The 22,179-nt window shown below is 37.2% G+C and overlaps 1 protein-coding gene across 3 annotated transcripts in view; it reads left to right on the top strand.

Annotated features, from left to right (window-relative positions):
* Window positions 1–22,179, top strand: part of SLC12A6 (solute carrier family 12 member 6) — an 87,746-nt gene that overhangs the window by 36,288 nt on the left and 29,279 nt on the right. For 2 of the 3 annotated variants that reach the window (XM_003987308.6, XM_011283087.4), the window contains exon 2: window positions 10,180–10,224. The exons of the other annotated variant lie outside the window; for it this stretch is intronic. In XM_003987308.6, the coding sequence (XP_003987357.2) occupies window positions 10,180–10,224 (45 nt within the window). The remainder of the gene's footprint in view (window positions 1–10,179; window positions 10,225–22,179) is intronic. 3 annotated transcript variants of the gene reach the window in all.

Genomic DNA, 22,179 nt, shown 5'->3' with positions numbered 1-22,179 from the left:
CATAATGCTGACCAGTTCTTCTTACCCACTTGTGTTTTTTGGGAGGGGGGGTCAGTGACAACAGCATTCTTCTTTCCTGTCAGTTTACATGGATGTTATATATTCGGTACACTATATTTGTATGTATGATAGTATAGGCTAATATATTCTATATCATTATGTGTTCTATTATACACTTAATATTATATAAAGGTATATTATTAGATATAATAGTTCCTGTTATATCTCTAGAACTTCTCCATTATCTATGTCCTACCTAATCCCTCTGTCTAGAATGTCTCTCCTCCATTTCTCTCACCCTTTTGCTTTTTGATAAACTATCCATTCTTCAAGATTTAGCTCACGTATTTCCTTGACACCATCCCTGACTGCTTTATTTTGTTTTCTTTCCTTTTTGATTCCCACAGTATTTGTACCTACACTTGAACAATTATTTTTATTGTTTCATAATTGCATAACTCCTCTCCAAACTTCTTGAGAAGAAACGGTCATCACTCTTTTGGTATCTGTAGTGCCTAGCACAGTACCTAATATATGGTAGGCAAATTTCAGAGTATTGGTTGAATTAATAATAACAGCTATTCATTATTGCTATCCTTTTAAAAAAAAATTTAATATTTATTTACTTTTGAGAGAGAAAGAGAGCGTGTGCACACAAGTGGAGGAGGCGCAGAGAGAGGGAGACACAGAATCTGAAGCAGGCTCCAGGCTCTGAGCTGTCAGCACAGGGCCCAGTGCAGAGCTTGAACCCATGAACTGTGAGATGATGACCTGAGCTGAAGTCAGATGCTTTGCCCACTGAGCCACCCAGGCGCCCCTCCTTATGCTATCCTAGAGACCATGTTAGAGGTGGTTGTTAGCACATGGATATATTACAGTGGTCTGATAACAATTACGCCTGCCTGTCTCTAATAATTTGGCATCCATTTCATTTTGCATATTGCATTTATTTCCTTGTCTAAAACACTGCTTTCATTTTGAGACTTCTGTGTAGAGAATTTCAGTTGTTTTCCATCTGCTTTAGACTCCCAAGACTTGCTAATATGACCCAACCCAAAGCAGACCATCCCAGACATGTGCCATATTTATTCTCCTCCTGTGATTTTGAGTTCTCCATGATTGTTTTTTAAAGTTTATTTATTTATTTTGAGAGAGACAGAGACAGCATAAGTTGGGGGAGGTGCAGAGAGAGAATCTGTACTAGTAGTGCAGAGCCTGATGTGGGGCTCGAACCCACGAAACCACAAGATCATGACCTGAGCCGCGATCAAGAGTCGGATGCTTAACCAACTGAGCCACCCAGGCGCTCAGAGTTCTCCATGATTTTTAAAGGTTTTAAAAGATCTACTTAAAGCTTATACTTCCTCGATCTATGTTGCTCCTCTACTTCTTTGGAACCTTAACGGCACTAAAGGCTATACCACAGGTTATTGGCTTTACCTCCTTGGGCAAATCATTCCAGCTTTCTCTGAGCTAGTTTCTTCTGGAACATGAGAATAATTTTTCCTCAGAGGGTTGCTGTGATTTGGTGTGATGAGAGTAGAAAATGTTCCCTTAAATGGAGTCACTTAGAGATTGCCTTTATAATGTTTCCATTTTTATGTATCATCTTTGCATTTATTTAATGTTTTTTCTTAAATTGAGTGACTGATTTTCTAGTTTCCTTTACAAAAGGAACTTTATCATTAAATGAAATACCAGAGTGCTTGCCATTCTATAAATAGAGAATAAACTAAAAATAGGTATAATATAAATGGCAGTAATCTTGCTAGATACTGTTGCCACGCAGAGGCTCTCAGCCTGTCAAAAAAAGAGATCAAGGAGAGAGTTTCATCTTACTGGGATAAGTTATGTTTTTTAATGATCACTGTGCCACACATTAGATACCTATTTTTCTGATTTGTAATTATTGCATAAATACCTTGTTATAATTTCTTTTACCTTATTTTATTCCTAATATATTTTTCTGAATAATGAAGGGTTGACTATATTATTAATACTCATTCTTGTACCTACATTTTATGGCCAGTATCATGTAATAGAAAAATCAGAATCCAGGTTCAAGCCAGTCTTTGAAATGTACACTCAGTATATACCTTGGCCAAACCGTTGAGCCCAACTTAGCTTTTGCTTATTTGTTTGTTTCACAGAATCCTCATGGGAATCCAATGAAATATGGGAAGACATTTTAAAAGCTGTTAGATGTTACTAAATGTGAAGTACTACTACCATTCTTTCTTTAGTTTCTTATTTTCAACTTCACCCTTCAACTAGATTGTGAGTTGTGAGCTGCTTCATGTCAGGAAATACCGTACACTCATTCTTTTATTCCTCACAGTATCCAAACACAGTTTTAGGTGTGTTTAAAACTTACTGAGTTACATTATTTATTTGAATAGGAGTCATTTTTCTAAGTACTGCTGTACTGCAGAATGTTTAAAGTTCTAAGAAATATCCCCAGCTACCTAAATTCTAATTTAATCACAGTTATTTCTCTTAAGGGTCATTCCATGGCTCATCTCAATTTCCTTTTTTTGATTATTATTATTTTTTTTACTTTAGAGAGAGAGTGCAAGTGTGGGAGAGGAACAGAGGGAGAGAGAGACAGAATCTCAAGCAGGCTCCATGCCCAGCATAGAGCTCAATGCAGGGCTCGATCCCACAACCCTGGGATCATGACCTGAGCCAAAATCACGAGTCGGACACTCAACCAACTGAGCCACCCAGGAGTCCCATCATCTCAATTTTCTTAATAGTTACCATTTAATGAGCGTCTACAGTCTGTAGTCCTCACGGTAATTTTCTGTAGTGTAGTATTCCTGTTGCATAGATAGTAAATTACGGCTAAGGAATATTAAATCATTTTGGCAATTACATGAATAGCGTATACAGAGCTAGGATTGCACCTGAGCTTTATCTGCTTCCAGATCCTATGTTCTCTTTTCACTGTGCCTTGTTATTTGCTCCAGAATAGCTGCACAGCTGTCACAGTATGCCTTCTCTGACCCACTCCACTCAAGATCGCTCTTCTCCCAGTCTCCCACAACTCAGGAAATGGCATCTCTTTTCGTCTCCTTGCTCTTAGAAAAATCTTTGACTCCTTTCTCCCCTCTGCCCCCAGTCCCGACCATCTCCAGTCCATCAGTATGTTAACCTTGTGAAACCTTCCTTTAAAACATACCCAGCCTCTGACCACTTCTCAGCAGCTCTGATAATTCTGACCTGATCCAGGCTACCATTATCTTTCTTAGACCATTGCAAAAGCCTTCTATTTCCTCTTCCTCCCTTGCCTCCTGCAATCTGTTCTCCAGACAACAGCTAGAGTGATTGTGTTAAAGCATAAATCAAAACCTCCCAATGGTTTCCTAGCTCACACAAAGTAAAACCCAAAGTCCTTAATGTGTCCTACAAGGCCCCATGTGCCTCCTTCTCCACCACACACGTCCATCTCTTATCCCGTGTCCTATCACTTTTACCCTGCCACCTTGCTGTTCATTGAACATGCTAACATCACCTGCTTCAGGGTTTTTGCACTATTTCCTCTGCCTGGAGTGTTCTTCCTACAGATATGTGTATGCCTAGATGCCTCACTTCAAGTTTCTGGCCAAATGTGAATTTTTTATTTTTATTTTTTAATGTTTATTTGAGAGAAAGTGTGCACATGAGCGAGCACGAGTAAGGGCGGGGGGTGGGGAGAGAATCCCAAGCCAACGTGACACTGTCAGTGCAGAGTCCACCACCAGAGGGCTCAGCCTCATGAACTGTGAGACCATGACCTGAGTCAAAATCAAGAGATGGATCCTCAACCAACTGAGCCACCCAGGTGGTCCTCTATTTACTTTTTGGCTTTTGATAAATGTTATAAAGAAAATAATCTTGATTATTTTCTTTTGTTCTTTATCTTCTCATGTCTGCATGAGAACAGAAAATTTGTCTTTCTTATTTACTGCTTAATCTTCAGCACATAGAACCATGCCTAGGACTTAATTAGTCATATACTTGAAATCAGTGAATGAAGATTTGTAATGGTCATCTGGGCACTTCATAAAAATGCAGAATCTCAGGTTTTTCCCATAAGATCAAGTTATTAGGGTTACTTATGTGACCCAATTTAGCAAATAACTCCAGTTTAGCAAATAACTTCAGATGATTCTTTGGACTGGGAAAATTTGGAGGATACTGCTTTAACAGAACTATTGCTAAGTGAATGAATAAATGAGAATGATAATTCAGGGAGTTATCTTTTAACCTTAGTATATTGATATGAATGGGTTGAATGTTTCCCAAAGTGTATACAATAGAAAACTAATTACATAAGATGTTTGATGAAAAATGAGTTTTCGTTTTCTGATGTGTTTAAGAATGCCAAATATTCTTCTTTTGAAGATTAGGTAGGCAGTCATTAGCATATTGAAGCATCTGAGAAATTAAACATTATAGGAAGCTACTTGACTGTTACATATATTTGCCAAGTTATTTACCATCCCTACCCCCAATCATTTTGTCACTAAATCTGTATTAATATACTAAGAAATATACACAGTACAAGAAGTACAGTCCTTGGTTCCCTGCTACCTATAGCTTATTCTCTCCATGGCTAGCTGTCGACACAGTTCACAGTCGACTGATAGTTTGGACAAAACTGTAAGTCCTAGCAGAAATTATCTATTTTGGCAGAACTATATTCTAAATATCTTCTTAAAATTATGTTCTTATTACAATAAAAATTCAGGTAAGGATCTTTTGACTGTTGGATAGACTAGAAACATAAAGAACTAATGATTTATTAACTTTTGTATGCATTACTTTACATTTCCACCTTACAGCTAAATTATTTCAACAAGATTGCTTTATGTTTTTCACCCATCTATTTATTTAAGCCCAGTTAATCACATGTAAATATTTCTATGTCACTCTGGTCTCATTGCAGTAAGTTCAAAATGTATATAAGGAGGGTATGCTTCTTCAGATTTTACCTTATTTCAACTTGTTTTCATCCTTGGGTTCCCCACCACAATAAGTAACCATATAGACAGGCAGAATCTAAGTGTGAAATGTTAGAGTAAGTGTTCCGTTTTTAATCAGCTTTGCCTAACTGAGTCAAAATGGTTTTTCTTGGTGCTAAGAAACTTTGGTTTTTTGAAAGTTGGAGTCCAGAAAATTAAAGAATGTGTTAAGGCTGGTGCTTTCAGATATTTTGTATCCTGAAATAGGTTTTTGAAGTGTGTCTAGATAATATAGACAGTAGCATAATAAGCTAATTGTCCTCATGTGTATTCACTTGGTCATGCCCACTTCTTTTTCTAAAATAATTGGGCCTAACAGTTCCCATTATTGATTGTGTTTTTTAATGAAATTACTAATTCTATCTTTAGTAAAGACTAAAGCCTACACTGAGTTTTAGATGCAAGATACAAGCTAGCTTTTATTTGCTTCAAATTCTCTACCAAGAATGGTAGATGAAGTGATTAAAGGCTATTGCTATGGGCAAACCAAGGGAGATAATTAGGCTCTTCAGAAAAAACTATTTACAGAGGCAGTTTTGCAAGCGAGTACCACCCACAATCATTTTTCTCTCAATTATTTAAGGCATATGGTAAGAAACTAAATAAAATCTCCACTCTTTACCATTTACCCAGGATAAAATATATTGAGCAAGTGCCCATTTGTAAAACTACTATATCATTACTGTTACAAGGAAATACTTTGAGGTCATTTTTCTGATTGCATTTACTTGTGAAAAGGTACATGTTTCTATTTCAACTGCCATTTTGACTGGTAGAGTATCACAGGCTTTTGAGTATAATGTGGTGTATAACCTTTTGAGTTATAACCTATGAATAGCTTAGTTTATGAAGGCCATCAAATGTAAAAATAGTTACATTATTGGCAAGTTGTTTCTATTGCAGGAAGTAATTCAGTTTTAAAATAAATGTCATTTTGAGTAACGTATAGGACAACTCCCATTCTTCGGCAAACTTAGGTGTGCCCTCACCAGACGTAGGCAGGAAAAATATTAAATGGGAGAGTTCAAACATAAGACAATAGAAAGATGCCTAGACATATCTCAGAGCAGTGTTACCAGATTGATTACACAATTTGGATTGCACACTCAGAAACACCCCTCAACTTAAACCCATTTACTAGTTCCAATTTTTACATGCATGGCTAGTTTCATTCTAGTAGGTTCATGAACCTGTTTACTCGTAGATTTGCCCTTGTTTCAAATTTTACATGTATCAGTGAAGTATTTGCAGGTTTTTGGAGGTTAGTCTTCAAATTACCAAGTAAGTATCAAGTAAAGGTTGCCTGCATTCCTTCAATTATAAAAAATTAAAAACAAAAATCTAAGTTGAATAAAGAACTAAACAAAACACTTATTTCTATTCATCTCAAATACAAGAGGGTGTTCAAAGGAAGAGTCCTGGCTTCACTAGAAAGCGTTCATACGGCATGTGTGCACAGCTCAGAAGGCAAGGAAGTAGATAGTATAGAAGGAGGTAATGTTTAAGAAGAAAATCATTTGTTTCCCCCATCTAAAATCATACCTATTCTGCCTGAGTTATCTGAGTTGTTCTTCTATTCATAGATTCCCTGGCAATTCCAAATTACTTGTTTTAGGCTATTATGCTTCATTTTCGGACAAAAAAAGTTAGAATTACAGAGTATCAAGAAGCATGAACATAAGTTCCCAAAAGATCAAGACTGTCTCTGTGAGCTTTCTCTTTTGGCAATAGTGTGCCATGTCTTTGGCCACTTAACTAACCAACCATTCATCTTCTCGACTATAAGTATTAAGAGGTTCTCACCTTTGCTCCATCCTGGCATACATAAAAGGCATTCCCATTAATGACAGCATCTGGGAATCAGAATCTTTTTGGGGGGGGGGGGGCGCCTGGGTGGCGCAGTCGGTTAAGCGTCCGACTTCAGCCAGGTCGCGATCTCGCGGTCTGTGAGTTCGAGCCCCGCGTCGGGCTCTGAGCTGATGGCTCAGAGCCTGGAGCCTGTTTCCGATTCTGTGTCTCCCTCTCTCTCTGCCCCTCCCCCGTTCATGCTCTGTCTCTCTCTGTCCCAAAAATAAATAAATGTTGAAAAAAAAAAAAAATCTTTTTTTTTTTTTTTAAATACTCTTTTGGGGCCCCTGGGTGGCTCAGTCGGTTGGGCATCCAACTTCAGCTCAGGTCATGATCTCACAGTTTGTGAGTTCGAGCCCCACATCAGGCTGTGTGCTGACTGCTCAGAACCTGGAGCATGCTTTGGATTCTGTATCTCCGTCTCTGACCCTCCCTGGCTCACACTGTCTTTTTCTCTGTGGAAAATAAATAAACACTGAAAAAAATAATTAAATAAGTTAAATAGTTTTTGGTGATTTTGTTTTTTTATTTATTTTTTAATGTGTGTTTTGGGGGGGGGGGGGGGAGAGAGAGAAAGAAAGAGAAAGCAGGGACGAGCAGAGAGAGAGAAGGAGACAGAGGATCCAAGGTGGGCCCCAGGCTCTGAGCTGTCAGCACAGAGCCCCTGCAGGGCTTAAACCCATAAACCATGAGATCATCACCTGAGTTGAAGTCAGAGGCTTAATTGACTGAGCCAACCCAGGCACCCCTGGGAATCAGAATCTTGAGAAGGGTTGTTAGTATGGTTTTAAGGAGAAAAATAAATGATGCTGATAGCTCCTCTCCAACTTTTCCTTTGGAATCACTAGAATAGATCTAGATGATGACCATAGTTCTTCTGGTTCTAAAATTCTGTGATTCTTTCTCTGTTCTTCTTTCTTTGCTACCTATACACCTGCTTCTCTGTATTGACAGGGCCTAATTTATCAGTTATATGTGTGTGTGTTATGTGTGCATGTATGAGAGAGGGAGAAACAGGATCAATCTAATACACTAATGTACTATAGAACTGTTATTCCTGCTTTGTCTTATGTGCAAACCCATATTGTTTATGTATATGAGAAATAAGATGAGTTTAAATTTAAAAATTTTTTTTTTCAACGTTTATTTATTTTTGGGACAGAGAGAGACAGAGCATGAACGGGGGAGGGACAGAGAGAGAGGGAGACACAGAATCGGAAACAGGCTCCAGGCTCTGAGCCATCAGCCCAGAGCCTGGCGCGGGGCTCGAACTCACGGACCGCGAGATCATGACCTGGCTGAAGTCGGACGCTTAACCGACTGCGCCACCCAGGCGCCCCAAGATGAGTTTAAATTTAAAAACTTGACAACCCACTTGATGGTATGTTGGGGAAAATACCTGAGAATATCTCTTTTTCAAAATCAAATTAAGGAAGAAAATCTAAAAATATATTTTAAAATGTTCATATAGCATTTGAAACTTCAGTTGTATCAATCAGGTTTCTTTCCTCCTCGATCAGAGTATGTGCTGTTCATCAGACCAGAATTTGTTAAGGATTCTGAGTGGTTCTTTCTGTCTGGGATGCTTAAAGTGTTATATTTAATTATATGTAAAAAAACATTTATGAGCACCATTGAAAATATTACTTGAATTTTGTTTAAAACAGTAATTCTAAATCTTTTTTGTATCTGGGACCTTTTTGGCAGTCTGAAGTCTACAAATTCCTTTTCAGAGTAACCTTTTTTAATGTGTAAAGGATTATACACACATAAATATATAGGTATAGCATTAAAAAGAACCCTGTTAGGGACCCCTGGGTGGTTCAGTTGGTTGAGCATCTGCCTCTTGATTTTGTCTCAGGTCATGATATCACAGTTCAGGAGTTTGAGCCCCACATCGGGCTCTGCACTGACAGTGCGGAGCCTGCTTGGGATTCTTTCTACCCCCCTCTTTCCCTGCCCTTCCCCCATTCACACATACATTCTCTCCCTTTCTCAAGAATAGATTTTTTTTTTAAGGAACCCTATTATATTGAAATACAGTTATCAAAATATTAAATTCATGATCTAATATAAGTGCTTTTTTATCAACGCATCGAAAAAGATCTAGAAGCCATTTAATAACTACCATAATTTCAAAGTAGTATTGCACCTAAATCATATTATGAGATACATGCAACAATTATAATGTGATATGAAAATACCAGATATTTATTGTTAACAAAAATCACAGGTACTTTTATGTAGTTTGTTGCTGACATCATACTTGGAGAAAATACTAACTTTCCCCCCATAATTCACAGACACCCTCATCTAAAATTATTTCTGTTTCCCAGACACAGGGAAGCCAGATATAATCCTCATATCTCAAGACACTTAATCTTTGAGGAAACTGGAGCTCAAAGTCTTCCATATTTAGCCCTTAATGCTTTTCAAGCCTTTAAAATAAGCAAGTGGTTAGTTGTTAAATGGTGATTGTCAATACCTCTTGCATTAGGAACTTGGCTTATTGCCACTAGTTTTATTATAGATTACTGAAGAAACATATTTCTAAAAGCCTGTTTAGTTATTTTATCATTAAGTCGAATCAGGACATATCTAGTAATGAGTGCTTTATTTATGTCTTGACTTTGAGCTGCTATGGCCACTGTGTTCCTTTGTCATTAAAGAGAAAATGTAGCCCATGTCGTAAGCCCCGAATCATCCTTCTACCTTACGGAACTATTTTTGCTTGGTCAAATTTATGTGATTGTTTTGTTAGTTTACTTTTTTCTGGTTATTTCTTTTTAAATGGAATTATACAATATTTGTCCTTCTGCTTTTAGCTCATTTCCCTTAGCATATTTTCAAGGTTTGTCCATGTTGTAGCACGTATCCGAATTTCGTTTCCTCTTTATGGCTGAATAATATCCCATTGTATGATATACCACATTTTTGTTTATCCATTTATCTGTTGAAGGACACTGGGTTGTTTCCACTTTGACTAATGTAAACAATGCTCCTATACACGTTGTCATATAAATATCTGTTTGAGTCCCTGTTTTAAGTTCTTTTGAGTATATGCCTAAGAGTGGAATTGCTGGGTCTCATGGTAATTCTGTTAGTTAACTTTTCAAAGAAGCTGTGTGATTATTTTTTAAAATAGTTTATTCTGTTTTTATTATCCATTCATTAATGTATTTTGATCACTAAAAAACTTTTGGTTTTTGGTTTTTGGGGGTTTTTTTTGCTTATTTCCTTGGTTGACTTTTGTTGCTGATTTTTAAGAAATTATTTGTTTTGGTCATTCATTTTTTTCTTTTCTTTTCAATTGTTTGTTTTTCAGACCCGAGTCAGAACTCCATCACAGGGGAACACAGCCAGCTGTTAGGTATAGTATTACTATGGGATTGACTTTCTCTACAGTCACCCTTTTCCTGCTTATACTAACAGACATTACTCCCACTTCTAATTCTATTTTCTATCCCCTCTTCTGCTTTTCACTTCTCCACATTTTTTCCTGGTATTTCTGGTCCTAACTTGATAAGTTTTAGGAAACTACTTGTACAATTGATTGTTGAGCCTCAATGTAGTCACATATAAAAATAATTTACATGGTTCTGTGTTAAAAAAAAAAAAAAAAATCTGTAGGGGCACCTGGGTGGCTCAGTCAGTTAAGCGTCTGACTTCGTCTCAGGTCATGATCTCACAGTTTGTGAGTTCAAGCCCCACATCAGGCTCTGTGCTGACAGATCAGAGCCTGGAGCCTGCTTCGGATTCTGTGTCTCCTTCTCTCTCTACCCTCCTCCACTCACACTCTGTCTCTTTCTCTCAAAAATAAACAAACATTAAAAACAAAAATTTTTTTTTTAGTCTGTAAAAATTAGATCTTTTTTCCAAGATAATTTTGTCAAGAAGATAACTATAATATTCTATAAGCTTGGGCTTTGCAGCTACTTTGCCCTTTTTATTATTTTTCTTGGTCTTTAATCGCCCTCATTTTAATTGCTGAGAGTACTTCATAAACAGCATGACCTTAAGCTGTAGAAGTTGATGTTCCAGTTCTTTATCTATTAAATAAGTTTTGGAAATAAATTTATTTCTTCTAGTTATCACATATTTAAATTTCAGTAAGCTTGTAATTTAATAGGTATTTCACAGCATCACAAGACTGATAAAAAATTAAAATAAAGAAAGTAAACATACTCTGGTGAGGATTCAGACAATAAAGAGTATATGTGCAGAAAGTAGAGTCCTCTAAATTATCTCTTCTCCTCACCACCTTACCTCTATCCCCTGAGGTACTTATTCTTGGAAATTCTCTAGAAATTTTTAATTACACGTTTTCTTACCATCTATGACTATCTTTTTTCCTTTTTTCTCCATGGAATTATACTCTACAGACTATGACTTCCTTTCTTTGACTTAACATTTTACCTTGTGACATTTCAGTACATAAAGATTTGCCTTATTCCTCTGTTTTAGAATAGTATTCCATTGTATTCCTGTACTTTAATTTTACACAGCCAGTTCCCTATTCTGGACCATTTATTCCCAGGTGTTTTACTGTTAAAAATTATGTTACAGTGAACATCTTGTACATATACTCTTGCAATCTCATTGCCAGTATATTTGAAAGAAAAATTCCTAACAGTAGAATTCTTTGATCAAAAGGAATACCTGTCTTCAAAAGGATACATCAACTTAGACTTCTACCAGTTAGGAGTGTGGAAGCATACTTGGGCTCCCTATCATAAAAAGTAGATAACCAATCTTAAAAAAAATTTTTTTCACTAGATGAAGATGGCATGTCTAGTTTTTATTTGTACTTCTTTAATTATGAATGAGGTTAAGTGCTTTTTAAATACACTGACAGCCATTTTGTATATGTGTGTGTCTTTTGATTTGAGGCTTACTTTTTGTTGTTAGAATTTTTGTTTGTTTTTTGTTTTGTTTTTATTGAAGTATAATTAACATACAGTGTTACATTAATTTCAGGCGTATACCATATTGGTTGGACAATGCTATACATTGCTCAGTACTTGCCACCATAAGTGTAGTCACCATCTGTCACCATACAACGTTATTACAGTATTATTGACTATATTTCCTATGCTATACTACTGATATCCATGACTTACTTGTTTTATAACTGGAAGTTTGTATCAGTCTCTTTTTTTTTTTCCTATTGAATTTAGAGGCACCTGGGTGACTCAGTCAGTTAAGTGTCCAACTTCAGGTCAGGCCATGATCTCACGGTTCGTGAGTTCAAGCCTTCTGTCGGGCTGTCTGCTTTTAGCACAGAATCCATTTTGGATTCTCTGTCCCCTTTTCTCTCTGCCCCGCCTCCTGCCTCGCATTTGCATTCTCTCTCAAAATAAATAAATCTTTTTAAATGTCAAAAGAATTTTAAATCTTTTTTAAATTTGAATATAGTTGATATGCAATGTTACATTAGTTTCAGCTGTACAATATAGTGATTCTGCTTCTGTATACTTTATGCTATTAATCCCCTTTATCTCACCCATCCCCCCACCCACCTCCTGTGTGTCAACATTTGTTCTTTGTTTTTAAAGGTCTTTTGTTTGTTTTCTTTTTATATACAACGTGTAAGTGAAATCATGTGGTATTTGTTTTTCTTTGCTTGATTTTACTTAGCCTTAGCCTAATGTCCTGTAGGTCCACCCATGTTGTTGCACATGGCAAGATCTCATTCTTTTTTATGGCTGACTATTCCATTATATATGTATAGCATATCGTCATCCATTCACTTATCAGTAGAAACTTGGGTTGCTTCTGTAGTTTGGCTGTTATAAATAATGTTGCAATAGGGGCACCTGGGTGGCTCAGTCAGTTAAGCGTCCGACTTCAGCTCAGGTCATGATCTCACAGTCCGTGAGTTCGAGCTCCACGTCGGGCTCTGTGCTGACAGCTCCGAGCCTGGAGCCTACTTCAGATTCTGTGTCTCCCTCTCTCTCTGCCCCTCCCCTGCTCATGCTCTGTCTCTCTCTGTCTCAAAAATAAATAAAAACATTAAAAAATTTTTATAAATAATGTTGCAGTAAACACAGGGGTGAGTATATCTTTTCAAATTCATTTTCCTTGGGTAAATAGCCAGTAATAGATTTGTTTGATCATATGGTAATGCTATTTTTAATATATTGAGGAACCTCTATACTGTTTTACTCAGTGGTTGCTCCAATTTACATTCCCACTAACAGTGCATGAGGTTTGATTTGAGGCTTATTTTGATTTTTACATTGCTGAACTTTTAGCTCTTTGAATAGTGCAGAGCAGCTATGTAAAATATAAGCTATCAAAAAGTTGACAGTAAGGAAAGTACTTGTTTGCTCATTACAGGTTCAGAGTATTGAAGAAACTGGGATACTTCTTTTCTGATCTTCCTCTGTTAAGAACCTAAGTTTCTGGTGATAATTCTCATTTGTTTGAGAGAGTTTATGTGTGGGAAGAGTAACTGACACCCTAAGCACTCCATAAATATTTTTTAGGTAAATGGTTTGACATAAACATATAGCTAGAAATCTGATCACAAGGGTCCTAGCCTTGTGATATTGGGGTTGTCACTATTCTCTTTTTTTTAGACTTTTATATTGGATAGTTTATTTAGACTGTTCAAAATTATTCTTCCCTGTACAAAAATTTCATATTTGGATCAGGAATGGTTAAGATTTCATTGAAATATTTAGGCAGACCATGAAAAGTAAATTTTCCCCCTAAACTATTAAAACAATTCTGTCTCTGATACGTGCCGACAGGTAGAGGAGTTTGAGGATAGTTTATCTTCTGGCCAGGAACATGTATGTAATAGAGGTAGGGAAGGACTTAGCTAATGAAGTGGACACTCAGGGGAGTTGGTATCATTCCAGTGCAAGCTGGATTTTGTTTCCAATGAAGCACTTTAAGTAAAAGATAGTAAACAAATTGTGGGCAAAAAGAAATAGTATATGATTGTGAAAAAGACTTCTCTTAGTATTATTAGCTGAAAACCCTAATATCTGCTAAGAGACTACTACAGACATTACTCTCATTTGGCAACCTACATTTGCATTCACTTTTAAACAAACCTGGGAATGTGTCCAGAGTCTTTTGGCTAGATTCTCAGGTGAGTTCATCCTGCTACCCTGGGTTCTCCCTCCGAGGTTCATTAGATGAGATTATGTTCTTCCTTCTCATGCTGTTAATAACTATATCTTGTGTGCCCCATCCTGAGTTAGTTTCTTTGTTTTCTTTTTTTCCTTTCCTTTTCCTTTTCCTTTTCCTTTTCCTTTTCCTTTTCCTTTTTTCCTTTTTTCCTTTTTTCCTTTTTTCCTTTTTTCCTTTCCGTAAGCTCTATACCTAATGTGAGGCTTGAACTTATGACTCTGAGATCAGGAGTCACATGCTGTACTGATTGAGCCAGCCAGGTGCCCCTTTGAGTATCTTTGTTTAAGCTACAGCCTCAAAATCCCTCAAAGCCTGGTTTATTTTAAAAAAAGAAGACGTTGGCGTGCCTGAGTGGCTCAGTCGGTTAAGCAGCTGACTTCAGCTTGGGTCACGATCTCACAGTGTGTGGGTTCGAGCCCTGCGTCGGGCTCTGTGCTGACAGCTCAGAGCCTGGAGCCTGCTTCAGATTCTGTGTCTCCCTCTGTCTCTGACCCTCCCCTACTCACACTCTGTGTGTGTGTGTCTCTCTCTCTCAAAAGTAAATAAACATTAAAAAAAAATTTTTAAAGAAGCTTGCAGAAGACGGAAAGGTGATTTTTTTGGGTTATATTTTCTAACCATCTTATAGTTCCTCAGAGAGGGCATTGGTAGTTTGAATTAAAATCTTGCCAGCTCTCTATAAAAATCTTGGTTAGGGGCACCGGGAGGGCTCAGTGGAGCATGTAACTCTTGATCTCAGGGTCGTCAGTTTGAGCTCCACCATATATGTAGAAATTACGTGGGGCGCCTGGGTGGCGCAGTCGGTTAAGCGTCCGACTTCAGCCAGGTCACGATCTCGCGGTCCGTGAGTTCGAGCCCCGCGTCAGGCTCTGGGCTGATGGCTCAGAGCCTGGAGCCTGTTTCCGATTCTGTGTCTCCCTCTCTCTCTGCCCCTCCCCCGTTCAAGCTCTGTCTCTCTCTGTCCCAAAAATAAATAAACATTGAAAAAAAAAATGAAAAAAAAAAAAGAAATTACTTAAAAACTTAAAAAAAATAATCTTGCTTAGGATAATTAGGCCTAGTACGTTAAAAACTACAATTACTTTGCCTGCTGAGTAGAATTTATAATAGTATCTTTCAGACCTTTTAAGTTTCTTCCTGTCAGTAGGGGGCAGTTATTTTAATGTATCTGTTGTTGGCACTGACTCATCAGATCTCTAACAAAACTTAGGGTTAGGCTGAGGAGATGGATGGAAGAGTGAAACTGCTGTTGTGAGAAATAATTAAGCTGTAATGAATTTTGCTGTGTATATGTGTGTGTAATTTTTAATTTAAAACTTTTTTTTTTTCAACGTTTATTTATTTTTGGGACAGAGAGAGAGCATGAACGGGGGAGGGGCAGAGAGATAGGGAGACACAGAATTGGAAACAGGCTCCAGGCTCTGAACCATCAGCCCAGAGCCTGACGCGGGGCTCGAACTCACGGACCGTGAGATCGTGACCTGGTTGAAGTCGGACGCTTAACTGACTGCGCCACCCAGGTGCCCCTTAAAACATTTTAGTAAGCAAGTAAGCAAATGAGCAGTGGGCCCTGGCATTTTTACAACAATTTTTACCAAACACCCAAGGAACAGTAATTCCTCCTCTACAGTTTCTCCCAAGGAATAGAAAAACAAGTAAATACTCCCCAACTCAGTTTGAGGATTGCATAACTTTGATTCCAAAACTTAATGCCAGTGTGAGACAAGTATGGGCCAGTTTTACTTATGAATACAGATACAGATGTCCTAAATGAAATATTTGCAATCTAAATCAAGCAATATATTTTTCTAAGTTACTCCTGACCAGATTGGGTTTCTGCTAGAAATACATTGTTGGTTTACCATTAAAGATCAATTTATATAATTCAGTGTATTAACAAAAGGAGATTAAAGGATTAATCATCTTAACTGACGCAGAAAAAGAATTTCATTTGAAATATATCCAATATTTAAATTCATGAGTTCATATTGAGACTTTAAAAAGCTAATTAGTCACCATTGGAGTATTCTGGTGAACGAAGTTGGTTAATAAAGGGAAAGAATGAAGTATTTGCCATGCTTTTAACTGTATTAATGGGTAACCAAACAGTATATTAGAGGAAATATTTCTTTATAAAAGTATTTCGGCTAGTAAGTTAAGGAAGAATAATAGAAAAGAATATCACCATTTTGTAAGCCCTCATAAATTAATGGATCTAGGCATTCATCACCAACAGTTGCTAGTATCTCAGAAAGAAAACCTCCTGACAGAAGATCAAAATACCACTGTGAAGGAGTTTTCCTACCTCTTCCTTAAAAATACTGGATGTGGTTAAGCCTCTAGACCTAATTAGCAATTTATAGGAACTACAAAAACCGAACAACATTTAAACATCATATGGATGTCATCATCAAAATCAGAAACCCTACTGAACACCGGACATGGTTTCTTCAACAAGTAAATAGTGAAGAAAAAGAGAGTAGACGCTTGACTTAGGAGATACAGCAGTCAGTCATACTGCATGCCTCTTATTTGGCTACTGATTGAAGCAAACTATAAAATCAAAAACATAATTTGTAACATTTGAGACAACTTTCATGTTCACACAGTGCATAGTTCAGACCCAAGCCTGTGCCAGAGGAAATTAAATCCATTTACTGCTCTTGTTCTGCCTAGCTCAGACTAGCAAACATCATTTGACGAGATCAGGAGACTGAGGGAGGAATGTGAGATTTATTTATCTTAGCCCCCAATTGTAGTATAGTGGCAAATTATAAAAGCAGCAATATGGAGGTAATTGCACCACAAGAATAAAGGTTTTATTAAGAGCAAGCCATTTGCTATACCATTTTATGTTTACCAAAAAAAGTATGCCATAAAAAATGGAAATTTGAAATTTGTAGTAGAATCAATGGCACTTATCAGTTTCTGTTTGACTTGTGCAGTGAAACACCAGTAAGTTCCCAGTAATCTTAGCATTATCTGGATAGTAAAATGAGGAAAAACAAAACATAGTGATCTGTTGGGCTGTTTAATTGATAGTGTCAGTAGGTATCCTTCAAAGGAATCCTCTTAGGATTCTGGATAATCATAAAACAGCCCTACGACATGCATTTGGTTCTTAGTTCCTGCAGAGTAAAACTTACTTGTTATTCAGAAACTCTAGAATTTCCATTCCATTTGGGATTTCCTGAGGTTACAGTAATGACCCAGACTTCTGAAGGCTGTACTTTTGAAACAGCATGATTTCCCACCAAGAAACTGAGATTGAGAATTGATCCATGCCTTTCAGTTAACCACTCCTGATGAGAACTTTGTTCCTTGCCTGGAAGGCCTTGATCTTTCATGATTGACCAGGATCTCTACGGGACCCTCCCACTCCTACCACCACCACAGGTAGACCCTAATAAGATATAATCTTGGAGGCATCATTGGTCTTGTAAATGTAGGCAGTGTCTCCAGGGATATTTCTTCCATCTCGAAATAAACAAGCAAATGGAAGTTGGACCAGAAACATCCACAACCAGAGTGTCTAAAAGTTAAGGTGGTTGCACCTGAAACTTGAGAATACAGAGGCCCTGAAAGAGGTGCCATGGCTGCAGCAAGGGGAGCCAGAGCTTTTAGGATGTGGCTTGGACCAGTAGGCAGCAGGATGGGGCAGGATTATTCTGAAGCCAGATTTTTATAGCAACAGTATTGTGAGACTCTTGAACCAGCAGGAAAGTAGGATGTTGGATCTAGGATTCCTAGTCACATAACCCTTAAGAGGGATAAAGTGGTTCTGAGTCTGGGATACAAAACTATCAAATGTTTTCATCAGTAAAAGGTGCAGTTAGATGAGCGTATTACCCAGAAATGAAGGACTGTTTAGAGAGGAGAACAAATGGAACTTGTAGAAAAAAAAAATAGTTATTGATACAAAAAATAAAATTAACGGGTTATAAACAGGTAAAAGGGGTTTGTGAACAGAACAAAAGGAAAATTACACCTAGACACATCTTTAATGATGCTGCAGAACACCTAAGAAAAGATCTTGAGATCCACCAGAGGTACAGATCCTCCCCGGAATGGCAGAATGACAGAATTCTCCATAGCGAAACATATAGCAAATGATGTCTTAAAGTGTTTGCAAAGCTTTTATTATCTTAGAATTGTGCTTGGCAAGATACTGAGTAATAATTAGGACAAAATACAGGCAACTGTTGCTAAATAAAAGCCAAGAACGTTTCTCACCACAAGACTTGCTCCAAGCTAGTGGTTTACAACTGAGGACAATTTTGTCCCCCAGGGGACATTTGGAAATGTTTGAAGACTTTCATGATTGTCACTGCGGGAGATGCTACTGGCCTCTAGTGACTAGCAGCTAGGGATGCTCTTAAACGTCCTATGATGTAACTGTATGATGTACTACAACAAATACTTATGTGGCCTTGAAATTTCATGGTGCTGAGTTTGAGAAACTCTAAAGGAATTGTGAAGAAGGGACCTCAAGTAAAAGGGAAATGATCCCAGAAGAACAGTGACCTTGACCTTGACCCAAGTCAGTGTTTTGTCTCTGAAATATTTTTAGTGTCTTATTGTGTAGTAAAATTAACTACTAGAAATATTGGACAGAACAGTAATATTATGTGAATCAGAGGACAGTTGAAACTGAAGTGTTCAAGTGTGTTGTTTGTGAGGATGACAGATTATTGATTAAACTCACTTAACAGTTTAAGTAACATATGTGGTAAAATTTCAAAAGTAATTACTGAAAAAAATAGAATGTGGAAACTCCAAAAGAGGAAAGAGAACAAATGGAATAAGGGAAAAACAAACCAAAAAAAATCCAGGGAGAGGGGCATCTGGGTGGCTCAGTCGGTTAAGCGTCTGATTTTGGCTCAAGTCATGATCTCACAGTTCATGAGTTCGAGCCCTGAGTAGGGCTCTGCGCTGACAGTTCACAGCCTGGAGCCCGCTTCGCATTCTGTTTCTGTCTCTCCCTCTGCCCCTCCCCAGCTTATGCAGGCACGCGCTCTCTCTCTCTCTCTCTCTCTCTCTCTCTAAAAAATAAATAAATGAACATTAAAAGAGAGAGAAATCCCAGAGAGAGAAAATGAGAATGAATCATAAAAAAAAACCAAATAGAAATTTTAAAATCCTATCTTTCCAGTTGCTCTCTCCTTTCCTCTCTCTGTTTCAGCCATGTTACTCATTCTGTTTTATGACTGCATTAAGATTGTTTCTGCTTTAGGATTTTTTAAAATTACTGTTCCCTCCGCTTGAAATGCAGGCTTTTCCTGAACATTCTATGTTAAGGGTGTGCTACAGCCAGCTCATACCAACTCCTGAGAACCAATTGTATGCATCTCTTCCCAAAACCATTCTCAGTGACTTCGCATTAGTAGTTTATTTTATTTTATTTTTTTATTTGAGAGAGCACGCGGGCAGGAGAGAGGGGCAGAGGGAGAGAAAGAGGGAGATTTTTTTTTTTTTGAGAGGGAGAGAGAGAATTTTAAGCTGGCTCCACTGCCAGCATGGAGCTCTTTCTCACAACAGCGAGATCATGACCTGAGCTGATATCAAGAGTCAGATGCTCAACCAACTGAGCCACCCAGACGCCCCAACACGTTAGTAGTTTACAATTGGCATGTGTGAGTATTTACACTATAGAAATGGACAACCACTATAAATCAGTTTTATGTGTGTGTGTATATGTTTTTAACTGTCTTCTGTGACTTCATATACACACAATGAAAGCAACATCTTTAACTGCTCTGTCTATTGCTGTATCACCAAGACCTAGAACAGTGCCCAGCACATCATAAAAACTTAATAAATGTGGGGTGCCTGGGTGGTACAAGTCAGTTGAACGTCCAACTCTTGATTTCGGCTCAGGTCATGATCTCAGGCTTCATGAGTTCGAACCCCACATCAGGCTATGCCCTCAGCGCAAAACCTACTTGGGATTCTCTCCCTCTCTGTCTGCGCCTTCCCCACTCATGCACACTATCTCTCTCCCAAAATAAATATTTTTTAAAAAATCTAATAAATGCTTACTGAATTAACTGAATAAATGGATTACTTAAAAGCGGTGATAATTTTAAGCTGCGTCATTCTCTCTTTAGAATTTTCCGGAACCATTAGAGGAAAAGAATTACATTTTCTTTTTTTTTTTTCCTTAATGTTTATTTTGAGAGAGAAAAAAAACCGTGTGCACAACAGAGAAGGAATGGAGAGAGAGGGAGACAGAGAATCCGAAGCAGGCTCCTCCACGCTATCATTTTCCTGTTTTGTTTTGTTGTTTTTTTAGTAACTTTTTATTGTGGAAATTTCCAACGATACAGAAAAGTAAATAGAATAGGATAGTGAACCTCCATGAAGCCATCACTCAGTTTCAACAATGTTGAGAATCTGTTTTCAATCCCCACTTAATTTTTTCCTGGAATATCTTAAAATTCCAGACATCACATGATTTTATTTACTTTAAAAAAAAAAAAGTTTAAATTTATCTGTTTCAAAGGTGGGGTTTTTTGGGGTTTTTTGTTGTTTTTGTTTTTGTTTTCTACATTTGATTAGAGTCAGGATTCTAACAAGTTTCACACCTTGTACTTGGTTGGTATGTCATTTTAAGTCTCAAATTATGAATTCTGCTTTCTTAGTTTATGCCATTTATTTATTGAATAAGTCAGATTATTTGTCATGTAGAATTTCTCACATTCTGAATTTGGTGATTGCCTCATCTTTGTGGTGATGTTTAGCGTGTTCCTCCTCTGCTTTGTTTTGTTTGTTTTGTTTGTTTTGTTTTTGTGAACTGATAGATTTAAGAAGCTTGATTAGATTCAACTTCCATTCTTTTGGTAAGAATACATCATAGGTTGCACAGGGTACTTTTTATTGTATTACAGTAGGGGTTTGTGTCGTCCACTTTTAACAAGCAATGTTAATATTGATCATTGAGTTCCAGATCACCCTGATCCATCCATTATAAAGTTATGTCTTAGCCTTTCATCTAATGGTTTTAGCAACCATTGATGATGATTGCCTAGATCCATTATTTCATTAGGGGTTGAAAATGGGTGGGTTTTTTTTCCTAATCCATCTGCATTAAAAAATTTTTTTTAATTTAAATTTCAGTTAACATACAGTGTTATATTAGATTCAGGTGAATCAGTATAGTGATTCAGCAATTCTGTGCATTACTCAATTCTCATCATGATGAGTGTACTTTTTTTTTTAAATTGTTAAGTTTATTTATTTATTTTGAGAGAGAGAAAGACTCTGAACGCAGAGCCCAGTGCAGGGCTTGATCTCACAAACCATGAGATCATGACCTGAGCTGAGATCAAGAGTTGAACCCTTAATGACTGAGCCACTGAGGCACCCCATGATGAGTGTACTCTTAATCCCCTTCGTCTGTTTTCACCCATCCCCCTACCCAGCTCCCCTGTGGTAACCACCAATTCTCTGTAGTTAAGAGTCTGTTTCTTGGTTTGTCTGTCTCTTTTTTCCCTATGCTTGTTTGTTTTGTTTTTTAAATTCCACATTGATTAGCTAGAATGTTTCTATAATGAAGAAATTTTCTTTAACTTTTCATTACCTAGAAATATAGTTGGTACAGGAAAGGCAAGATAATTGCTTGATTCTTTCCATTTATTGTTTTTCATATATGTTGTTTTCTTAGTAACTTGCAAAGGTGACTAGTTGTTTTTTTTTTTAATATATTGGATATTTCACATACTTACTTTTCAATTCATTGCATTATTTATTTTTAGTGCTCATATTATCCCATTTTTGGCCATTAGGGATCCCATCAGGTTGGCTTTTCTGTCCTTTGACATGATCCAGTTATTTTCATAGCTTGTTGACTGTTTCCCAAACTTACATTTAAGGTTATGGGACTTTAAATTAATTTCTTTAAATTTTATATTAGTGTCTATTTTATCAATAAAGTCTTAGTTCTTAATGACATTTATATATTTTTTTATTTTCTCTCTCTCCTACAAGGTGATTATAATTATATAACTCTTACACAATACAGAACCAAAGCTAAGGATACAACACAAACTTTACTGTGTTAGGGAACCCAGTCTCTTTATCTCTCTCTCTCTTTTTTTTTTTCTTTATAGCTGGTTCACCAAATGCTTGTGGGATGAAAAAAAATATGTGGCAGGAGTTTGTACAAAAATAATTCTTGGTTACA

Source organism: Felis catus, chromosome B3, assembly GCF_018350175.1.
Source record: "Felis catus isolate Fca126 chromosome B3, F.catus_Fca126_mat1.0, whole genome shotgun sequence".
Classification (NCBI taxonomy): domain Eukaryota; kingdom Metazoa; phylum Chordata; class Mammalia; order Carnivora; family Felidae; genus Felis; species Felis catus.
Note: the sequence above shows the minus strand (reverse complement) of the source record. Positions and strands in the feature narration are given on the sequence as shown.